Source organism: Podarcis raffonei, chromosome 5 (genome assembly GCF_027172205.1).
Source record: "Podarcis raffonei isolate rPodRaf1 chromosome 5, rPodRaf1.pri, whole genome shotgun sequence".
Lineage (NCBI taxonomy): Eukaryota > Metazoa > Chordata > Lepidosauria > Squamata > Lacertidae > Podarcis > Podarcis raffonei.
Window position 1 is genome coordinate 13,471,719 of NC_070606.1, and position 21,158 is coordinate 13,492,876.

Sequence of the window (21,158 nt, forward strand, 5' to 3'; positions counted from 1 at the left end):
CGGCGACCAACCAAGGTCCATAGCAAGGACAAAGAACGGAAACCGTATAGGGTGGGAGGGTGGGGAAAAACAGCAACAGCTGATGAGCAGCAAAGAGGGAGATCCCCGGCCGCATCCTGCCTTTATAGGGCAGGCCACGCCCCCTGAACCGGACGATTGGCCTGCCAGGGGGTGACGCGGCTGGGAATCCCCCCAATAGCGCGAGGGCTGGCCTTCACCCACTGAGCGCGTGGTGGGGCCGTGAAGCCTGCAACGCCACCTCCTCTGTAAGATGGAAGTGGCTTTGGTGTCATAGAATCATAGAGGTGGAAGGGACCCCAAGGGTTATCTAGTCCAGTCCTCTACATTGCAAGAAGATTTTGCCCAATGTGGGGCTCGAATCCACAACCCTGAGATTCAGAGTCCCGTGCTCTACTGACTGAGCTACCTCAAACATCTTTGCACTTTCTCTTGATACCATGTCAAGACAAGGGATGGACTTGGCCCCATGTCTGGAAGTTCTGAGGCTTAGTGCTAATCCCAGGTTTCAGATGAGGTGAAGCCAGAGGTTGACTCAGTCACTGGTGAATGGAAGTCTTTTTGCACATGCCCAGATGCACCCATGCAAAGCAAGATGGATTGCAATGAATGGATGGTTAAATGCCCGGTGGAGCATTCATTGCTCTCCTCCTAGACTTCACCTTCCATGGACCAGCCTACTCCTGAGACACGTTCCCCGCTAGAAGCAGAGGGGGCAGTTCCAAAATAGGATAGATTGGGCTCAGCTTCTCTGCCAACTGCTCTCAGTTGTTGCTGCTGGCCTTACAGGGCAGTAAGTAAGAAAAGGATAGGCAGAGAATGTTTATGGAGCAGGGCATATGGGAATGAGCCCAGTCAGTAAGGGGTTAACAGGAGAAGTGCTTTTTCTGTTTCCCTATCTCTTCAGGGGCAATGAGAAAGTATCGTTCTGCTTGCACTTTCCCTCTCACTTCCCCGAAAGGAATAGAGCTCAATTTCCAGAAGAGCTCCCTTGGGAGTCAGGTCCCCTGTAGATACAAGCCTGATGAAAATTTGCAGGCACTCAAAATGTCCCTGCCTGCTGCAGAAATGAAAAGCATCTGTCCTCAAGCTTGGAATATACTAAAATAGTGACATCCCAGGGTGAACGCAGTCACCGGCAGATTGCAGATGAAATGTGTGGGAACAAATGTACATCCTCACACCTTCCTATCAAATTCTTGTCTGGCTAAGGAGTGAAAGCCTATTTTTACAATGTCTTATAAAGGTGTGTCTGCATGCAAGCAGGCCATATAAGTGCCCTACATATATCTTCAAAGATATTTGCAGGTTGTTTTTGTTATTACTTTAGTGGATTGCCAGGACCTGCCTGGTTAAAATGCTATATTAGCATGGGTTAAAATAGGCAGCCCTAAGTAGTAAGTAGGGATGCGGGTGGCGCTGTGGGTTAAACCACAGAGCCTAGGACTTGCTGATCAGAAGGTCAGTGGTTCGAATCCACGCGATGGGGTGAGCTCCCGTTGCTCGATCCCTGCTCCTGCCAACCTAGCAGTTCGAAAGCATGTCAAAGTGCAAGTAGATAAATAGGTACCGCTCCTGAGGGAAGGTAAACGGCGTTTCCATGCGCTGCTCTGGTTTGCCAGAAGCGGCTTAGTCATGCTGGCCACATGACCTGGAAGGTGTACACCAGCTCCCTCGGCCAATAAAGGGAGATGAGCATCGCAACCCCAGAGTTGGTCACGACTGGACCTAATGGTCAGGGGTCCCTATACCTTTAAGTAGTAAGTGCAATCAGGTGTTGCTCATAGACATTCTAGCTTTTTAATCCTGGCTAATCAATCCATTTCAGCATGGGAACCAGACAGAGGGCCTTCTTGGTAGTGGCGTCCACCCTGTGGAACACCCTCCCTTCAGATGTGAAGGAATTAAGCAGCTATCCTATCTTTAAAAGACATCTGAAGGCAGCCCTGTTCAGGGAAGATTTTAATATTTAATGCTGTACTGTTTTTAACCTTTGATTGGGAGCCGCCCAAAGTGGCTGGGGAAACTCAGCCAGATGGGCGGGGTATAAATAATAAATTATTATTATTATTAATATGGGAAGACTAGAAAGTATTTTGTCAGCTGTGCAGAGTAGAATAACAATACAAGTTTGGGGTTTGCTTTGCTGTCTTGTTCAAAGCTGGCTCAACATTTCGCACAGGGAGGCAATTGTCTCTCTGGCAGTAGATGCTGGGGAGCAGAAGTGGCAGAACCCCCCCCCCCATTTTTCCCAAGTACCCCAACCATTCCCCTCTGTCAGAGATCAGAGCTATGAGTGCATAGGCCATTTACCCCCTAAACTAGCCTGCCTCGGGGGCACGGGAAGAAGCCATCCTATTGCCAGTGTAGAGTAAGATTTGACACCCCCCCCCATTGTCCTGAACCCCTGGCTTACCTGGCAGCAAATTAGTATGCCAAGTTCAAAATCCGAGGGTCGATCCACACAAGCAAAGTCCAAAGGTCAGGAAACGAGGTTCCGGGTCAATCCAAGTAGCCAAGTCTGAAGTCCAGCAGTCAGGATACAGTCCAGAGTTAACCCCAAAGCACAGTCCCGTGGAGGTCGAGGAGCATCCAAGACAAGGTCCGTCAACATGGGCAGTCAAGCTGACGTACTGAGCATGCTCATTGCAGCATCTGGGCTTGATGAGGCAGGTGACCCTCACCTGTTCTAAGCCTACTCCAGCTGAGGAATCACACGCCTCCTCCCAGAACTAGTGAGCCTCACCTGGCCAGCTTTGTCTCCAGCAATACAATGTCTTGAACCAGCCCTGGCCTTGCTATGCTTACTTCCTGAAATATATTGGGGCAGCAGGTGTTGGGGGGAATGTGGAGATAATGTGACGATCAGCCCCTAGAACACAAATCTTTCCTGTCAGGAATTTGCTGGAGCTGTTTTCCACTGTGAATGCAGATGGATATTTCCAAACATATGCTGAGCTGCCATGCTTCTAGGATTAGTTCAAAAAATACATAATTATGTGTGCACTAAACATGGTGAGGCATCAATATAAGAGAAAAAAGGAGGGGGGAGAAACAGCCCCCTGTATTAGGGAAAATAAAAGGGGGGGTGGAAAAGACCCAAAATTGTATACTTTACAAAGTTGTTCTTGTACTTTACCAGATCTTAACCAATTACAGTATTTGTAAGAATTACAGTATTACAGTATTTGTAAAAATGGATTCCAAATATAGTCATACCTCGGGTTAAAGACACTTCAGGTTAAATCTTTTCAGGTTGTGTCCCGCGACGTCCCGGAAGTACCGGAAAGGGTTACTTCCGGGTTTCGCTCAAAATGACATCATGCGCATGCGCAGAAGCGGCGAATCGCGACCCGCACACGGGCAGACGCGGGTTGCGTTCTGCTCAGGTTGCGAACGGGGCTCTAGAACGGACCCCATTCACAACCAGAGGTACCACTGTACCATTGAATTTGTCCATGGCAAGTCTGCATTTATATGCAAGTTGCTCATACGTTGCGAGTTTGTATAAATCTTCAATCCAATCATAGAAGGGAGCCGCATTTTTATTTTTCCAATTCATCAATTATCAGTCTTTTTGCCATGGTAAGGGTGCGGAGAGTCCATTCATATTGACCTTTTGCAAGCTTCCATGTGCTGGATATATAATTCAAGAGTTTTGAGCTTGACATTAAACACTATACATCAAATGAAGCACTATATACCAGTATTTATACCAGGGAAGAGTAGAACTTACGTTCTGAATGCAGTGTCTCTTCTTTCCAGGTGGCACAGCAGGTCGGGATAAGGTGCCCATCCACCACGAAGCCTTCTTGTTCATGGCTAGCTCCCAGAATGATATGGAAGATTGGGTGAAAGCTATACGGCGGGTAATATGGACACCATTCACTGGAGGTATGATTCACAGCTCTCATTCACATAACCTAAATCCTTTTCTCTCAAGGTAATGTAGCAAATTGGTCTGAAGCTCAACATCAAAAAAACTAAGATCATGGCCACTGGTCCCAACACCTCCTGGTAAATAGAAGGGGAAGGAATGGAGGCAGTGAGAGATATTACTTTCTTGGGCTCTATGATCACTGCAGATGGTGGCAGCAGTCACAAAATTAAAAGACGCCTGCTTCTTGGGAGGAAAGCGATGACAAACCTAGACAGCATCTTAAAAAGCAGAGACATCACCTTGCCGACAAAGGTCCATATAATTAAAGCCATGGTTTTCCCAGTAGTGATGTATGGAAATGAGAGCTGGACCATAAGGAAGGCTGATCACCAAAGAATTGATGCTTTTGAATTATGGTGCTGGAGGAGACTCTTGAGAGTCCCATGGACTGCAAGAAGATCAAACTGATCCATTCTGAAGGAAATCAGCCCCGAGGGCTCACTAGAAGGACAGATCGTGAAGCTGAGGCTCCAATACTTTGGCCACCTCATGAGAAGAGAAGACTCCCTGGAAAAGACCCTGATGTTGGGAAAGATTGAAGGCAAAAGGAGAAGGGGATGACAAAGGACCAAATGGTTGGACAGTGTTCTCGAAGCTGCTAGCATGAGTTTGACCAAACTGCAGGAGGCAGTGGAAGACAGGGGTGTCTGGCATGCTCTGGTCCATGGGGTCACGAAGAGTCAGACACTACTAAACGACTAAACAACAACAAAATGTAGCAAGTGGTTATGCAGGGAACACCTCCAACCAACACATGGCCTCCAGACAAGTCCAAAGGTTCTGTGTTTTGTTGTTTTCATTCTTGGGAAAGTTCATGAAAAGAGCAGGTCTATTGTGGTGGCCTGTGCTCTTGGTTTGGCTTGCAGAGCTTTCCTAAAGTGTATTTCTCTAAGCAGTTGATACAGTTGGTGTTCACAGCTTTGAGGTGGCAAAAACCTTATCACCTGCTTTCTTCCGACCACACCTGGAGTCCTGCGTCCATTTCTAGCCACCACAATTTAAGGAGGATATTGACAAGCTGGAAGGTGTGCCCAGGGGTGACCAAGATGATAAATGGTCAGCAAACCAAGCCTTATGAGGAATAGTTGAGTGAGCTGGGTAAAGGTAAAGGGACCCCTGACCATTAGGTCCAATCGTGGCCGACTCTGGGGTTGCGGTGCTCATCTCGCTTTACTGGCTGTGGGAGCCGGCGTACAGCTTCCGGGTTATGTGGCCAGCATGACTAAGCTGCTTCTGGCGAACCAGAGCAGCTCACGGAAACGCCGTTTACCTTCCCGCCGGAGCGGTACCTATTTATCTACTTGCACTTTGACGTGCTTTTGAACTGCTAGGTTGGCAGGAGCAGGGACCGAGCAACCGGAGCTCACCCCATTGCGGGGATTCGAACCGCCACCCTTCAGATCGGCAAGTCCTAGGCTCTGTGGTTTAACCCACAGCGCCAACCGCATCTCTGAGGGAGTTGGGTATGTTTAGCCAAAAAAAGGACACTGAAGGGAGAGAGAATAGCCATCTTCAAATATCTAAAGGGCTGTCACATGGAGGATGGTGAAAACTTTTCTCCTGCTTGGGAGCGTAGAACCTGGACCAATGGCTTCAAGTTACAAGAAAGGAGATTTCAACTAAACACCAGGAAGAACTTTCTGGTAGTAAGATCTGTCTGACAGTGGAATGAATTTAGAAGGTGGTGGACTCTTCTCCCTTGGGGGCTTTTAAGGTTGAATGGCCATCTGTCAGGGCTGCTTCAGCTGATATTCCTGGATTGCAGGGAATTGGCTGTGATGACCCTCAGGGTCCTTTTGAACTCTACACTTGGTGCTCTCCAAACGTTTTGAACTACAGATCCCATTATGCCTGCCCATTGGCCATGTTAGTTGGAGCTGATGGTAGTTGCAGTCCAGAATATCTGGAGGGCACCAGTTTGGGAAAGTCCGGATTAGGAAATCTAGGTGCTTACAGTAACTTGCATGGTGAAGAAACTTGCCTTTTCAATCCAATGGAGTTCTACCCAGTCAAACCTTTGATACTTTCAGCAACCAGGTGATTGTGCCTACTTCTGCTTGATATTTTGGAGCCTCTGAGGCCATGAAGAAACTTGGAGTCAATTTGTGCTGCTCTACATGACTGAGAAGGGACGCGGGTGGCGCTAGGGATGCGGGTGGCACTGTGGGTTAAACCACAGAGCCTAGAACTTGCCGATCAGAAGGTCGGCGGTTCGAATCCCCGCGACGGGGTGAGCTCCCGTTGCTCGGTCCCTGCTCCTGCCAACCTAGCAGTTCAAAAGCACGTCAAAGTGCAAGTAGATAAATAGGTACCACTCTGGCGGGAAGGTAAACGGTGTTTCCGTGCGCTGCTCTGGTTCGCCAGAAGCGGCTTAGTCATGCTGGCCACGTGACCCAGAAGCTGTACGCCGGCTCCCTCAGCCAATAAAGCGAGATGAGCGCCGCAACCCCAGAGTCGGTCACTACTGGACCTAATGGTCAGGGGTCCCTTTACCTTTACCTTTACATGACCGAGAAGAACCCTCTGCTGACGGAAGGCATTAAGCTGATGCCTAACAGGCAGCAGTGCTCAGGCAGCCCAGGAATGTTTCATGGGACAGACAGCATGGCATGATGCCGACTGCACGCTTCTGGAAGTCATCAAGAAGATCTCTGATAAGACCCTGAATTTCATACTCAGCCCACGGGGGAGACATTTGTTAAAACCTGTGACCCAGACTGAGTTGCTGTTTACCTTGGCTGCAACTGGGAGGTGTGCGGAGAGTGGGCAAGACCATACCTGCCTTGCCTCCCTTGCCGCTGCATTGGAAGCTGGCGAGCTCCCCGTTTTCATTGGATATTTCAAATGCTTTAGCAACAAGTCATAATTAATGCCGAGTGAGTCGTGGCGCTGAGGCCAGATGTGCTGCCGCGATTTAATCCTCTGCAGCCGGAGGGGAGCTGTGAGGCTGCTCTCTGTGTTGCAGCCGAGGCCTTGTGGGCAACAGGGGCTGCCGGGGGACTCAGAATGTGTCTAATGCCTGGAGTCAAGACCTTCCTCCTCTGCCGCTCCTGCGCCATCACGCTGCCAGACTTCTGCTGGATGTTGGGAAGCTGCCATGCGCCCAAGTGCTGCGCCACAACCAGAGGTAAGGTGCAGGGGGAAAGCCGCAGTCGTTTCTCAGATGGCAAAGCTTGTAAGGTCAGGCGGGGGCTCGGAGCTTCTGCTGGAAGCTTGCCTTCGCTTGTCAGACTGAAAGCTCCCTTCAGTTGGGAATTGAGGGCCAGCATTTTGTACGTGCGGCTCAAACTCACGAGTGAAAGATGGCTGCAACAGCGATGTAGGAATCTCCAGCTCTGCAGTGGTCTTGGCCATCAAACCTGGATGAATTCCATGGGTCTTTCTGGGCCTTATTTATCAAACTATATTTACTCCTGCAGACGTGGGTGGCGCTGTGGGTTAAACCACAGAGCCTAGGACTTGCTGATCAGAAGGTCGGCGGTTCGAATCCCCATGACGGGGTGAGCTCCTGTTGCTCAGTCCCTGCTCCTGCCAACCTAGCCGTTTGAAAGCACGTCAAAGTGCAAGTAGATAAATAGGTACCACTCCGGCGGGAAGGTAAACGGCATTTCTGTGCACTGCTCTGGTTTGCCAGAAGGGGCTTAGTCGTGCTGGCCACATGACTTGGAATCTGTACGCCGGCTCCCTTGGCCAATAAAGTGAGATGAGCGCCGCAACCCCAGAGTCAGCCACGACTGGACCTAATGGTCAGGGGTCCCTTTACCTTTACTATTTACTCCTGCACTGCAAGGAGGTTGGACTAGATGATCCTTCAAACTCCACAATTTTATGATTCTAAGCCATTGATCATCAAGCCACCAATAAAGGGTTGTTGTGTTTTTTCCCATCGGACTGTAAGGTTTGGATGAAAGTGCTGGTTCTGTCTGTATGCACACGTTGTGCTGGCTGGTTTTGCTATCAGGATGCCGATACGGTTGTGTTTACATGTGACCTGTATTCAGCAGCGCAGCTGAGCTTTAAAGCTGCCCATTCATCCTGCCACACACGCACACACACAGGAAAGTGTCCCAGTGTAACCAACACACACAAAGAAATATAGAAAGCGAAGAAGTGGGAGCTTGCTGAAATGAGCATAAATACACAAATGGTCCATTTGATAAGATATCAAGCAGCTTTACACACACACACACACACACACACACACACACACACACACACGCCAACACAGGAAAATTTGCCTAGATTAACTATTTACATTTGTATCAATTGAAAATGTGCTTTCATGAAAGTGCAAATGTGTTACTTTCTGCTCTTTTGAGGGCTTGCCGATGTGCAACTGGCAAACCAGAAAGTGCATGATGACTTTGTCTCCCTGAACATGTGTGAACCAGAAGCTCTCGCAAGGAATGCAATCCTACCATCTGGGCAGATGGATGAAACCAACCAACGAATGTATTTTACGTTTTCACAATTTCGACTCTTGTCTTTGAAGCTAGTGTTGAATTAGGGATTTGTGACGCACTCCAAATATTTTTCCCCCCGTCCTCAACATGTTCAGACTTTGTTCTGCTAAGCATTTATTGAGTAACTTATCCCAGCTGGAGAGAGAACCTTTCTCCCCCTCCTACAGTTACAGAATAATTTTGTTTCCTCCACTCAGAGTTATGTCTGCAAGGGCTGTTTAAGAAACAGGCAGCTTGTCTATAGGCATATCTTCTTCCTGCACCAGGTGTGCTGACTTGAGAGCCTGCTTGTCTGTTGAACCTTAGAAGATAGCGATGGAAACCTAGCAAGCCATTTTTATTGCTCTTAAACCTAGCCAAACACCTGGCTTCGTAAGGAGGGAAGAAGCTCCAGAAAATAAGTTAACTGTTTAGTTCCCATGCATCAGCCAGAGTGGTGCATGCTCTAGTTATCTCCCGCTTGGACTACTGCAATGCGCTCTACATGGGGCTACCTTTGAAGGTGACCCGGAAACTACAACTAATCCAGAATGCGGCAGCTAGACTGGTGACTGGGGGTGGCCGCCGAGACCACATAACACCGGTCTTGAAAGACCTACATTGGCTCCCAGTACATTTCCGAGCACAATTCAAAGTGTTGGTGTTGACCTTTAAAGCCCTAAATGGCCTCGGCCCAGTATACCTGAAGGAGCGTCTCCACCCCCATCGTTCTGCCCGGATGCTGAGGTCCAGCACCGAGGGCCTTCTGGAGGTTCCCTCATTGCGAGAAGCAAAGCTACAGGGAACCAGGCAGAGGGCCTTCTCGATAGTGGCACCCGCCCTGAGGAACGCCCTCCCATCAGATGTCAAAGCGATACCTGACAACTACCTGACATTCAGAACAAAAAAATTTTTTTCCTTCCAGGAGCACCTTAAAGACCAACTAAGTTAGTTCTTGGTATGAGCTTTCGTGTGCATGCACACTTCTTCAGATACCTGAAGAAGTGTGCATGCACACGAAAGCTCATACCAAGAACTAACTTAGTTGGTCTTTAAGGTGCTACTGGAAGGAAAAAAAAATTTTTGTTTTGACTATGGCAGACCAACATGGCTACCTTTCTGTAACTGACATTCAGAAGACATCTTAAGGCAGCCCTGTTCAGGGAAGTTTTTAATGTGTGACATTTTAGTGTATTTTTGGTCTCTGTGGAAGCCGCCCAGAGTGGCTGGGGAAACCCAGCCAGATGGGCGGGGTACAAATAATAAATTGTTGTTGTTGTTGTTGTTGTTGTTGCCTTTTCCTTGAGCTTTTCTATGACTGACAAGCAAACTCTTGGATGTATGGTACATGTTAAGCTGCCGGATAATGCCCAGAACTGGACACAAGAATTCTAGTTCAGATGGACCACTGGGCTGGCCTGTTCAAGGCAGCATTTTCCATCTTTGAACACTTTTTGTGGCCTTGTATTTTTCAACTGCTTTAGGTGTGGCAGCTATTCCACGCTACGCAAAGCTCCCAACGGGTGCCCATTTGTGACTGGCATCCGCCATCCCAGAAGTTTGGTGACGTGGGTAGCACTGTGGGTTAAACCACAGAGCCTAGGACTTGCTGATCAGAAGGTCAGAAGTTCAAATCCCCGCGACGGGGTGAGCGCCCATTGCTCGATCCCTGCTCCTGCCATACTCTGGCATTTCAGTAGAATCATTTTGCTCTAGAGGGACAGATACTCTGAAATGAGAGCTAGATGTTCTAAAGTGCATCTGAGTCTAGGGATGGAATTCAGTAGAGAGATCAGAGTATAAACACTATTTCTACACTGTCCATGAAGGTACTTGGTGGTAGGAGAGGAACATTTGTTTGGAGTTTTTTCCACATTTTGTGTAATCCTAATCTGGCAAAAGGGAGGCAGGTGGCACTGTGGGTTAAACCAAAGAGCCTAGGACTTGCCGATCAGAAGGTCGGCAGTTTGAATCCCAGCGACAGGGTGAGCTCCCGTTGCTCGGTCCCTGCTCCTGCCAACCTAGCAGTTCGAAAGCACGTCAAAAGGCAAGTAGATAAATAGGTACCGCTCCAGCGGGAAGGTAAACAGCGTTTCCGTGTGCTGCTCTGGTTCGCCAGAAGTGGCTTAGTCATGATAGCCACATGACCCGGAAGCTGTACACCGGCTCCCTTGGACAATAAAGTGAGATGAGCGCCGCAACCCCAGAGTCGGTCACGACTGGACCTAATGGTCAGGGGTCCCTTTACCTTTACCTTTTAGGCTACTCTATCAATTCTTTGCCAGCTAGTTCCCTGTTCAGAATCCTCTCTGAACAACTTTTCTCCCATGGGGTGTTAAATGCATTCTGCATTTAAGTCCCCATAAGAGGAAATAGCCATGAAGAGGAAGATTTGGAGCCCAGAAACAGTGGGTGAAGCAAGTTTCCCTTTCGCTTCCTGCTTCTCCAATCCCAATGGCTTTCCCAGTTCCAGGTGTGGCATTGAGAAGCTTAGACACACCTCTGCAAATAGGACACTTCGTTTAGCCCTACATTTAGTGCTGCGCCTGCATTAGCTGATTATCGGAGAGGAACGTCATGAGACCAGAAGAGGCCACTTCAAGCTAGCTAGCTCAGCTGGTTAGAGCAGTGTTTCCCAACCTTGGGCCTCCAGCTGTTTTTGGACTACAACTCCCATCATCCCTAGCTAGCAAGACCAGTGGTCAGGGATGATGGGAATTGTAGTTCAAAAACAGCTGGAGGCCCAAGGTTGGGAAACACTGGGTTAGAGCATGGTGCTGATAACCCCAAGGTTGCAAGTTCAATCTCCTTATGGAACAGCTGCATATTCCTGCATTGCAGGGAGCTGGAGTAGATCAGGCTTCTTCAGCCTCGGCCCTCCAGATGTTTTTGGCCTACAACTCCCATGATCCCTAGCTAGCAGGTCATGGATGATGGGAATTGTAGTCTCAAAACATCTGGAGGGCCAAGGCTGAGGAAGCCTGGACTAGATGATCCATGTGGTTCCAAGACCATTGATCCATCTAGCTTGGTATTGTCCACACTTACGGACAACAGCTCTCCAGGTTTTGGACATCTCCAACCAGACCTGGAGAGGCTTGGGATAAGACATGCGGCTTTCCGCTAGCAAGACCAGTTAGCTGAATCTGGCCCCAAGTCTTTGAGTGGTAGTTGAAGTCCTAATCAGAATAGAACCTGTTGAAATGAATGGGCCTCACGCAGTCATCATGTTCATTCATTTCAGTGGGTAAAACTTGGTTGAATGCCATCCTTTGCTATTATTTCAGCATAGGTACTTCCAGTTCCTTTGCAGCTACTTCTCTTTGCAATGCTACAGTAGGTGAGTCTGTGGAACGGGTCCAGAAGCTTCTTGATCAGATGCTTGAGGCACTCTGGCATTTCAGTAGAATCATTTTGCTCTAGAGGGACAGATACTCTGAAATGAGAGCTAGATGTTCTAAAGTGCATCTGAGTCTAGGGATGGAATTCAGTAGAGAGATCAGAGTATAAACACTATTTCTACACTGTCCATGAAGGTACTTGGTGGTAGGAGAGGAACATTTGTTTGGAGTTTTTTCCACATTTTGTGTAATCCTAATCTGGCAAAAGGGAGGCAGGTGGCACTGTGGGTTAAACCAAAGAGCCTAGGACTTGCCGATCAGAAGGTCGGCAGTTTGAATCCCAGCGACAGGGTGAGCTCCCGTTGCTCGGTCCCTGCTCCTGCCAACCTAGCAGTTCGAAAGCACGTCAAAAGGCAAGTAGATAAATAGGTACCACTCCGGCGGGAAGGTGCACTGCTCTGCTTCGCCAGAAGTGGCTTAGTCATGATAGCCACATGACCCAGAAGCTGTACTCCAGCTCCCTTGGCCAATAAAGCGAGAGGAGCGCCGCAACCCCAGAGTTGGCCACGACTGGACCTAATGGTCAGGGGTCCCTTTACCTTTACCTTTAATCTGGCAAAATGCTCCAACAGGTAATGTGAAAGGGGGCATGGATTATAGCATTTACAGTGTCCACATGCATTGTCTTAATGTAACCCTTACCACAACCTCCTAAAGTTAGGTCGCTATTAATATCTTCATGCTGTATGGGGCGGTGGGTGGGGGGTGGGCTGAGATAGAATAGTTTGCCTGAGGCCACCTAGTGAGTTCAAAGCAGAGGCAACATTCTGCCAGGACTTCCTGGTTCATAGTTAGCCCGTTATACCAGCTCTCATGCACTGAGGCTAGAGCGCCAAATAATTTCTTTTCCTTGGTTAAGATCTGTTTGCCTCTGGTTCATTTGAAGACACATACTAGTCTTTGAAGACTTTTGACAGAGTGGAGGATCACAAACACCTTAGGTGCAATTGTTCCACAGAAGTACCCACTATGCTTCGTTACTTCCAAGTTACGGGAGGTGTTTGAGAAACTAGGCTTTGTCATTCTCTCTGATGTGTGTAAAGCATGGGTAGGCAAACTAAGGCCCGGGGGCCGGATCCTGCACAAACGCCTTCTAAATCCAGCCCGCAGATGGTCCGGGAATCAGCGTGTTTTTACATGAGTAGAATGTGTGCTTTTATTTAAAATGCATCTCTGGGTTATTTGTGGGGCATAGGAATTCATTCATACAGTGGTACCTCAGGTTAAGTACTTAATTCGTTCTGGAGTTCCGTACTTAACCTGAAACTGTTCTTAACCTGAAGCACCACTTTAGCTAATGGGGTCTCCTGCTGCCGCCGCGCCGCCGGAGTCCGATTTCTCATCGTTTGAGCACGAGCACAAAGTTCTCATCCTGAAGCAAAGTTCTTAACCTGAAGCAATATTTCTGAGTTAGCGGAGTCTGTAACCTGAAGCGTATGTAACCTGAGGTACCACTGTATTTTTTCCCAAAATATAGTCTGGCCCCCCACAAGGTCTGAGGGACAGTGGACCCGGCCCCCTGCTGAAAAGGTTTGCTGACCTCTGGTGTAAAGCTAGGATTCAGCTTTTGCACCAAACGAATTTCTCTTCCACTAGCAGTATTTTATGGAATAGGTTTAAACAGCTGTTGTGGCCTTTAACAAGGTACATGGTCCTCAATTGAATAGGGCAAATTAGTAACCTCTCTCTAGGCTTAAGTATTCTTAGACAATATTTCTTAATAATATCGTTTATAGCAGTTAACACAAACAAGAAAACTGCTGTAACTGGTGAGGAATCACATAGAATCATAGAATCATAGAGTTGGAAGAGACCACAAGGGCCATCGAGTCCAACCCCCTGCCAAGCAGGAAACACCATCAGAGCACTCCTGACATATGGTTGTCAAGCCTCTGCTTAAAGACCTCCAAAGAAGGAGACTCCACCACACTCCTTGGCAGCAAATTCCACTGTCGAACAGCTCTTACTGTCAGGAAGTTCTTCCTAATGTTTAGGTGGAATCTTCTTTCCTGCAGTTTGGATCCATTGCTCCATGTCCGCTTCTCTGGAGCAGCAGAAAACAACCTTTCTCCCTCCTCTGTGTGACATCCTTTTATATATTTGAACATGGCTATCTTATCACCCCTTAACCTCCTCTTCTCCAGGCTAAACATGCCCAGCTCCCTTAGCCGTTCCTCATAAGGCATCATTTCCAGACCTTTGACCATTTTGGTTGCCCTCCTCTGGACACGTTCCAGTTTCTCAGTGTCCTTCTTGAACTGTGGTGCCCAGAACTGGACACAGTACTCCAGGTGAGGTCTGACCAGAGCAGAATACAGTGGCACTATTACTTCCCTTGATCTAGATGCTATACTCCTATTGATGCAGCCCAGAATTGCATTGGCTTTTTTAGCTGCCGCGTCACACTGTTGGCTCATGTCAAGTTTGTGGTCAACCAAGACTCCTAGATCCTTTTCACATGTACTGCTCTCAAGCCAGGTGTCACCCATCTTGTATTTGTGCCTCTCATTTTTTTTTGCCCAAGTGCAATACTTTACATTTCTCCCTGTTAAAATTCATCTTGTTTGTTTTGGCCCAGTTCTCCAATCTGTCAAGGTCGTTTTGAAGTGTGATCCTGTCCTCTGGGGTGTTAGCCACCCCTCCCAGTTTGGTGTCATCTGCAAATTTGATCAGGATGCCCTTGAGTCCATCATCCAAGTCGTTGATAAAGATGTTGAATAAGACTGGGCCCAAGACAGATCCCTGTGGCACCCCACTAGTCACTCTTCTCCAGGATGAAGAGGAACCATTGATGAGCACCCTTTGGGTTCGGTCAGTCAGCCAGTTACAAATCCACTGAGTGGTAGCATAGTCAAGACCGCATTTTACCAGCTTCTTTACAAGAATATCACGGGGCACCTTGTCAAATGCCTTGCTGAAATCAAGGTAGGCTACATCCACTGCGTTCCCTTCATCTACCAGGCTTGTAATTCTGTCAAAAAACAAGATCAGGTTAGTCTGACATGACTTATTTTTCAGAAATCCATGCTGACTATTGGTGATCACAGCATTCCTTTCTAGGTGCTCACAGACTGTTTGCTTAATGATCTGCTCCAGAATCTTCCCTGGTATTGATGTCAGACTGACTGGGCGGTAATTATTTGGGTCCTCTCTTTTCCCCTTTTTGAAAATAGGGACAACATTTGCCCTCCTCCAGTCTGCCGGGACTTCGCCTGTTCTCCAGGAATTCTCAAAGATGACTGTCAGTGGTTCTGAGATCACATCTGCCAGTTCTTTTAATACTCTTGGATGCAGTTCATCTGGCCCTGGAGACTTGAATACATCTAAACTAGCCAAGTATTCTTGTACTATCTCCTTAGTTATTCTGGGCCGTGTTTCCTCTGCTGAATCATTTGCTCCAAATTCTTCAGGTCGGGCATTGTTTTCCTTATCGGAGAAGACTGAGGCAAAGAAGGCATTGAGGAGTTCAGCCCTTTCTGTGTCCCCTGTTTGCATTTCACCATCTTCTCCTCTGAGTGACCCCACTGTTTCTTTGTTCTTCCTTTTGCTACGAACATACCCATAAAAGCCTTTTTTGTTGCTTTTAACCTCTCTAGCAAGCCTGAGTTCATTCTGTGCTTTAGCTTTTCTGACTTTGTGTCTACACGTGCTGGCTATTTGTTTGAATTCCTCTTTGGTGGTTTCCCCCCTTTTCCATTTTTTGTACACATCTTTTTTAATCTTAACTCAGTTAAAAGTTCTTTAGATAGCCACCCTGGCTTCTTTAGGCATATATGAATGAACTTAATCCTTTTAGGACTTGTCAATTATCCACCTTTATTTAGAAAATGATTGGTCTATTCTAGCAAGTTTTTTTGAATCCTTAGTCGGTCCTCTCTCCCTTTCCTGTCTTTCAGCTTTCTTCTCTCATTCAGTTCCTTCTCCCCATGACCATTGACTTGGTCTCCATTTGTCCTTTCCCTCACATTTTATGCCCCTCATAAAACACCACACATCCCATAACCACACAGTAGTGTCGCTCCCCGATTAGGGCTTCTCCTCGTTCCTCATTAAGGAAGAACTACAATTCTTGCAGAGGGATGCAGGTGACGCTGTGGGTTAAACCACAGAGTCTGGGCTTGCCGATCAGAAGGTCGGCGGTTCGAATCCCCATGATGGGGTGAGCTCCCATTGCTTGGTCCCTGCTCCTGCCAACCTAGCAGTTCGAAAGCACATCAAAGTACAAGTAGAGAAATAGGTACCACTCTGGTGGGAAGGTAAATGGCATTTCCGTGCGCTGCTCTGGTTCGCCAGAAGTGGCTTAGTCATGCTGGCCACATGACCCGGAAGCTGTTCGCCGGCTCCCTCGGCCACTAAACCAAGATGAGCGCCGCAACCCCAGAGTCAGCCACGACTGGACCTAATGGTCAGGGGTCCCTTTACCTTTAACCCAGTGAAAGGGGGACACGGGTGGCGCTGTGGGTTAAACCACAGAGCCTAGGACTTGCTGATCAGAAGGTTGGCTGTTCGAATCCCCGCGACGGGGTGAACTCCCGTTGCTCAATCCCTGCTCCTGCCAACCTAGCAGTTCGAAAGCATGTCAAAAGTGCAAGTAGATAAATAGGTACCGCTCTGGCGGGAAGGTAAACTGCATTTCTGTGTGCTGCTCTGGTTCGCCAGAAGCGGCTTAGTCATGCTGGCCACATGACCCGGAAGCTGTACGCCAGCTCCCTCAGCCAATAAAGCGAGATGAGCGCCACAACCCCAGAGTCGGTCACGACTGGACCTAATGGTCAGGGGTCCCTTTACCTTTTTACAATTCTTGCAGTGCCCCTTTGCAATGTTACAATCACTTTGCAGTGATTCCTCTCAAGCCATAGGCACCCGAGCAAAGCATTGCTGGTGCCTCAAACAGCATCTAAGAATGTTTCAGTTCCCAAATGGATTTGCCCATCAACTTCTCCCTTCACTTCATGTAACCTGACGGACTCAGTCCACCTTGCTTGCCCTCACAACTCCTCCCACACCAAAATTGCATACCCTCCAACATTTCTCCAGTGAAAACAGGAACACCCTATGTCATTATTGTTGTTCTTGTTGTTGTTTAGTCGTTTAGTCATGTCCGACTCTTCGTGACCCCATGGACCAGAGCATGCCAGGCACTCCTGTCTTCCACTGCCTCCCACAGTTTGGTCAAACTCATACTGGTAGCTTCAAGAACACTGTCCAACCATCTTGTCCTCTGTCGTCCCCTTCTCCTTGTGCCCTCCATCTTTCCCAACATCAGGGTCTTTTCTAGGGAGTCTTCTCTTCTCATGAGGTGGTCAAAGTCTTGGAGCCTCAGCTTCAGGATCTGTCCTTCCAGTGAGCACTCAGGGCTGATTTCCTTCAGAATGGATCGGTTTGATCTTCTTGCAGTCCATGGGACTCTCAAGAGTCTCCTCCAGCACCATAATTCAAAAGCATCAATTCTTCGGCAGTCAGCCTTCTATATGGTCCAGCTCTCACTTCCATACATCACTACTGGGAAAGCCATAGCTTTTACTATACGGACCTTTGTTGGTAAGGTGATGTCTCTACTTTTTAAGATGCTGTCTAGGTTTGTCATTGCAGCATTATTATTATTATTATTATTATTATTATTATTATTATTATTATTACAGTGGTACCTCGGGTTACAGACGGTTCAGGTTACAGACGCCGCTAACCCAGAAATAGTACCTCAGGTTAAGAACTTTGCTTCAGGATGGGAACAGAAATCGTGTGGCGGTGGCGTGGAAGCAGTGGGAGGCCCCATTAGCTAAAGTGGTGCTTCAGGTTAAGAACAGTTTCTGGTTAAGGGCAGACCTCCAGAATGAATTAAGTTCTTAACCCAAGGTACCACTGTATTATTATTATTATTATTATTATTATTATTATTATTATTATAATATTTATTTTACACCCCGCATTGCTCCAGCTATTCTGTGTGGCTTCCAACATAGAGAAAAATATAAGGAAAGATGAAACATTAAAAAACTTCCCTAGACAGGGCTGCCTTCAGATGTTTTCTAAAGGTTGTATAGTTACTTATCTCCTTGGCTCAGGGGGCGGGGTCACATAACTCCATACCTTCCAACGTTTCTCCAATAAAAATAGGGGGACGCCCTAAGGAAAAGCGAGACATTCCACGATCAATTCAGAAACCAGGATGGCTTCTGTAAATCCGGGACTGTCCCTGGAAAATAGGTCTGAGATGGTGGACCACCAAAGATAATGCTTGGCTTCTCCCATTGGCAGGGATCTTTGGTCAACGCTTGGAAGACACAGTCCAATACGAAAGGAAGTACGGGAAGCACCTGGCTCCACTTCTGGTGGAGCAATGTGTGGATTTTATCCGGGAGCATGGGCTCGCTGAGGAAGGACTCTTCCGCATGCCTGGGCAAGCCAATTTGGTGAAAGAGCTGCAGGACTCCTTTGACTGTGGGGAGAAGCCTCTGTTTGACAGGTGAACCAGCATTTTTTAAGGGAATACTAGGAGAGCTGGAAGTCCCCCACGTGTCTGGATTGGGAGATTTCTTGCCATCACCCTCCCCTCCTCCTGAGGAAGGAGGATCGCCACCGTATTTAGTTTAGAAAATATCTGAGTTCAGCTGAACCTCCCAGGGCAGTGTACAGTGGTACCTCGGGTTACATACGCTTCAGGTTACATACGCTTCAGGTTACAGACTCCGCTAACCCAGAAATATTACCTCAGGTTAAGAACTTTGCTTCAGGATGAGAAATCGTGCTCTGGCGGCGCGGCAGCAGCAGGAGGCCCCATTAGCTAAAGTGGTGCTTCAGGTTAAGAACAGTTTCAGGTTAAGAATGGACCTCCGGAACGAATTAAATACTTAACCCGGGGTACCACTGTACAATTACTAAAAACAACAACCATATTATAAACACTTAACGATTAACCAATGCAGAAGTAGCCGTGTCTGTTTCTTATGCTAGATCACAGGTATGTATCACTGGTAACATAGACACCATCTCTGGGGGGCCCGGGGCCCCCTCAAATTTCTTTACCGTGGGGGCCCAGCCAGCCAAACTAACGCGGTGCTCTGCATTTGCCATTCAAATGGGGGCAGTGCCACATTTTGTGATTATGTGGGGTGAGGGTTACCTGGCCCCCATGGCGTAGCCAGGATTTATGTTAGGAGGGCAGACTTTATGCTAGCGGGGGGCAAAACCTCAGTTATTTAACTATTTTTATTGATCTACTTGATTTAGGGGGGCAGTTGCCCCCTGCCCCCTCTTGGCTACACCCACGCTGCCCCCTATATTTTATTCAAGTTGGCACCCCTGTTGGGGGCCCCAGATCCCCTCAAATATTTTATTGGGGGGCCAAAAGGAGCTTGGCTTCAATGATAGGAGGGAAGAACAGTGGCCACTTTTCTTTCCACAGTGGTTATGTGACTTAAACATTATCAGGTAAGTACAGTGGTACCTTGGGTTACATACACTTCAGGTTACATACGCTTCAGGTTACAGACTCCACTAACCAAGAAATAGTACCTCAGGTTAAGAACTTTGCTTCAGGATGAGAACAGAAATCGCACGGCGGCGGCGTGGCGGCAGCAGGAGGCCCCATAAGCTAAAGTGGCGCTTCAGGTTAAGAACAGTTTCAGGTTAAGAACAGACCTCCAGAATGAATTAAGTACTTAACCTGAGGTACCACTGTAGTAGCGAGGCTGGTCCATGGCAGGTAGACTGCACATCAGCAAGCATGGCGTAACTCACAAAGCAACAGCAGCCACTCAAAAAGCTGTTGTGCAACACGTGGGAGGGAGCAGGGTCATGGTAGGACAAAAAGACAGACTGGTTGCCCAGGAAAGCAGAAAGACAATGGAAAGTATCTTACATTCCTTTTTTATTTCCAACGTTACAGACAGGGGCTATAGAACCCAGCCTCTTGGATAATGCCGTTGTCCCAAGTGAATCTCCACTCCCATTGAGCCTCTTGGGCTTGCCGATCGGGAGGTCGCGGTTCGGATCCCCGCAACAGGGTGAGCTCCCGTTGCTCTGTCCCAGCTCCTGCCAACCTAGCAGTTTGAAAGCACACCAGTGCAAGTAGATAAATAGGTACCACTGCAGCGGGAAGGTAAACGGTGTTTCTGTGCGCTCTGGTTTCCGTCACGGTGTCCCGTTGCACCAGAAGCGGTTTAGTTATGCTGACCACATGACCTGGAAAGCTGTCTGTGGACAAACGCCAGCTTCCTTGGCCTGAAAGTGAGATGAGCGCTGCAATCCCAGAGTCGCCTTTGACTGGACTTAACCATCCAGGGGTCCTTTACCTTTACCTATCTAGCAACCTCTAGGGTTCACACCACCCGCAAATTATATTTTATGAAGTTTCAACATTTTTAACATACACAGTCCAATAAACATTTAATTTTTTCGCTCCTCTTGTTTTTGTCAACTTCCCACCCTGTTTCCCATGGATTGGTTAATTCTCTTCTTTTTCTGCACCCTACCTTCTCCCTGTTAAATCATGACCACAAGACTATAATCTGATTCCTTCTGTTGCTCACAGCTCAAATCCTGCTCACGAGTTCATCATACTATAATATTTCTTTAAATAGTCTGAAAAAAGACATCCATTCTTCCATAAAACGCCCATCGTTACATTCTCTTAAATCTTGCTTTTAATTTTTTTGGGGGTGGTAATTTCTTCTTCCATTTCTGCGCATAAAGAATCCCAGCGGCTGTCGTCACATACATAAACTACTTCATTTTTTATTTTATTTTTAAGTAACCTCTAGGTTAGATTACTGCAACTCATGATGCATGGGGATGTCTCTGAAGACTGTTCGGAAACTTCAGTGCGTGCAGAATTCAGTGGCTGGATTGCTCACCAGGGCAAGATGGTTTGAGCATATAATACTAATTCTGGCCCAACTACACTGGCTGCTAATTAGTTTCTGGGCCCAGTTCAAAGTGCTTTGTTTTGGCCTATAAAGCCTTAAACGCTTCAAGAATACGATACAGTAAGCCCCCAACTTATGCACATTTAACTTTTTTTTTTAAAAAAAAAAAGCTAAAAAGGGGGCAGGAAGTAAAAAAAGACTTTGGCAATTCCACCTGCCATCGCACCCGATGTGTTTTTGACTATACATGATTTTGGCTTTAGGCGCAATCCCTGAAACGTACCCCCCACATAAGTTGAGGGTTTACTGTAGCCTGCCCTGTGGAACGCCCTCCCACCAGGTGTCAAGGAAATAAACAACTATCTGATTTTTAGAAGACATCTGAAGGCAGCCCTGTTTAGGGAAGTTTTTAATGTTTTTTCTTTTATTGTGTTTTTAATATCCTGTTGGAAGCCACCCAGAGTAGCTGGGGAGGCCCGTCCATATGGGA

General features: G+C 47.6%; 1 protein-coding gene across 2 annotated transcripts in view; it reads left to right on the plus strand.

Moving 5' to 3' along the window:
• ARHGAP22 (Rho GTPase activating protein 22) overlaps positions 1–21,158 on the plus strand; it is a 41,729-nt gene that overhangs the window by 12,746 nt on the left and 7,825 nt on the right. Inside the window, exons 4-5 of one of the 2 annotated variants that reach the window (XM_053387889.1) lie at positions 3,784–3,912; positions 18,060–18,267. In XM_053387889.1, the coding sequence (XP_053243864.1) occupies positions 3,784–3,912; positions 18,060–18,267 (337 nt within the window). Of the gene's footprint in view, positions 1–3,783; positions 3,913–6,839; positions 7,086–18,059; positions 18,268–21,158 lie in introns of those variants that run through there. The other variant, XM_053387890.1, reaches the window with a different exon arrangement.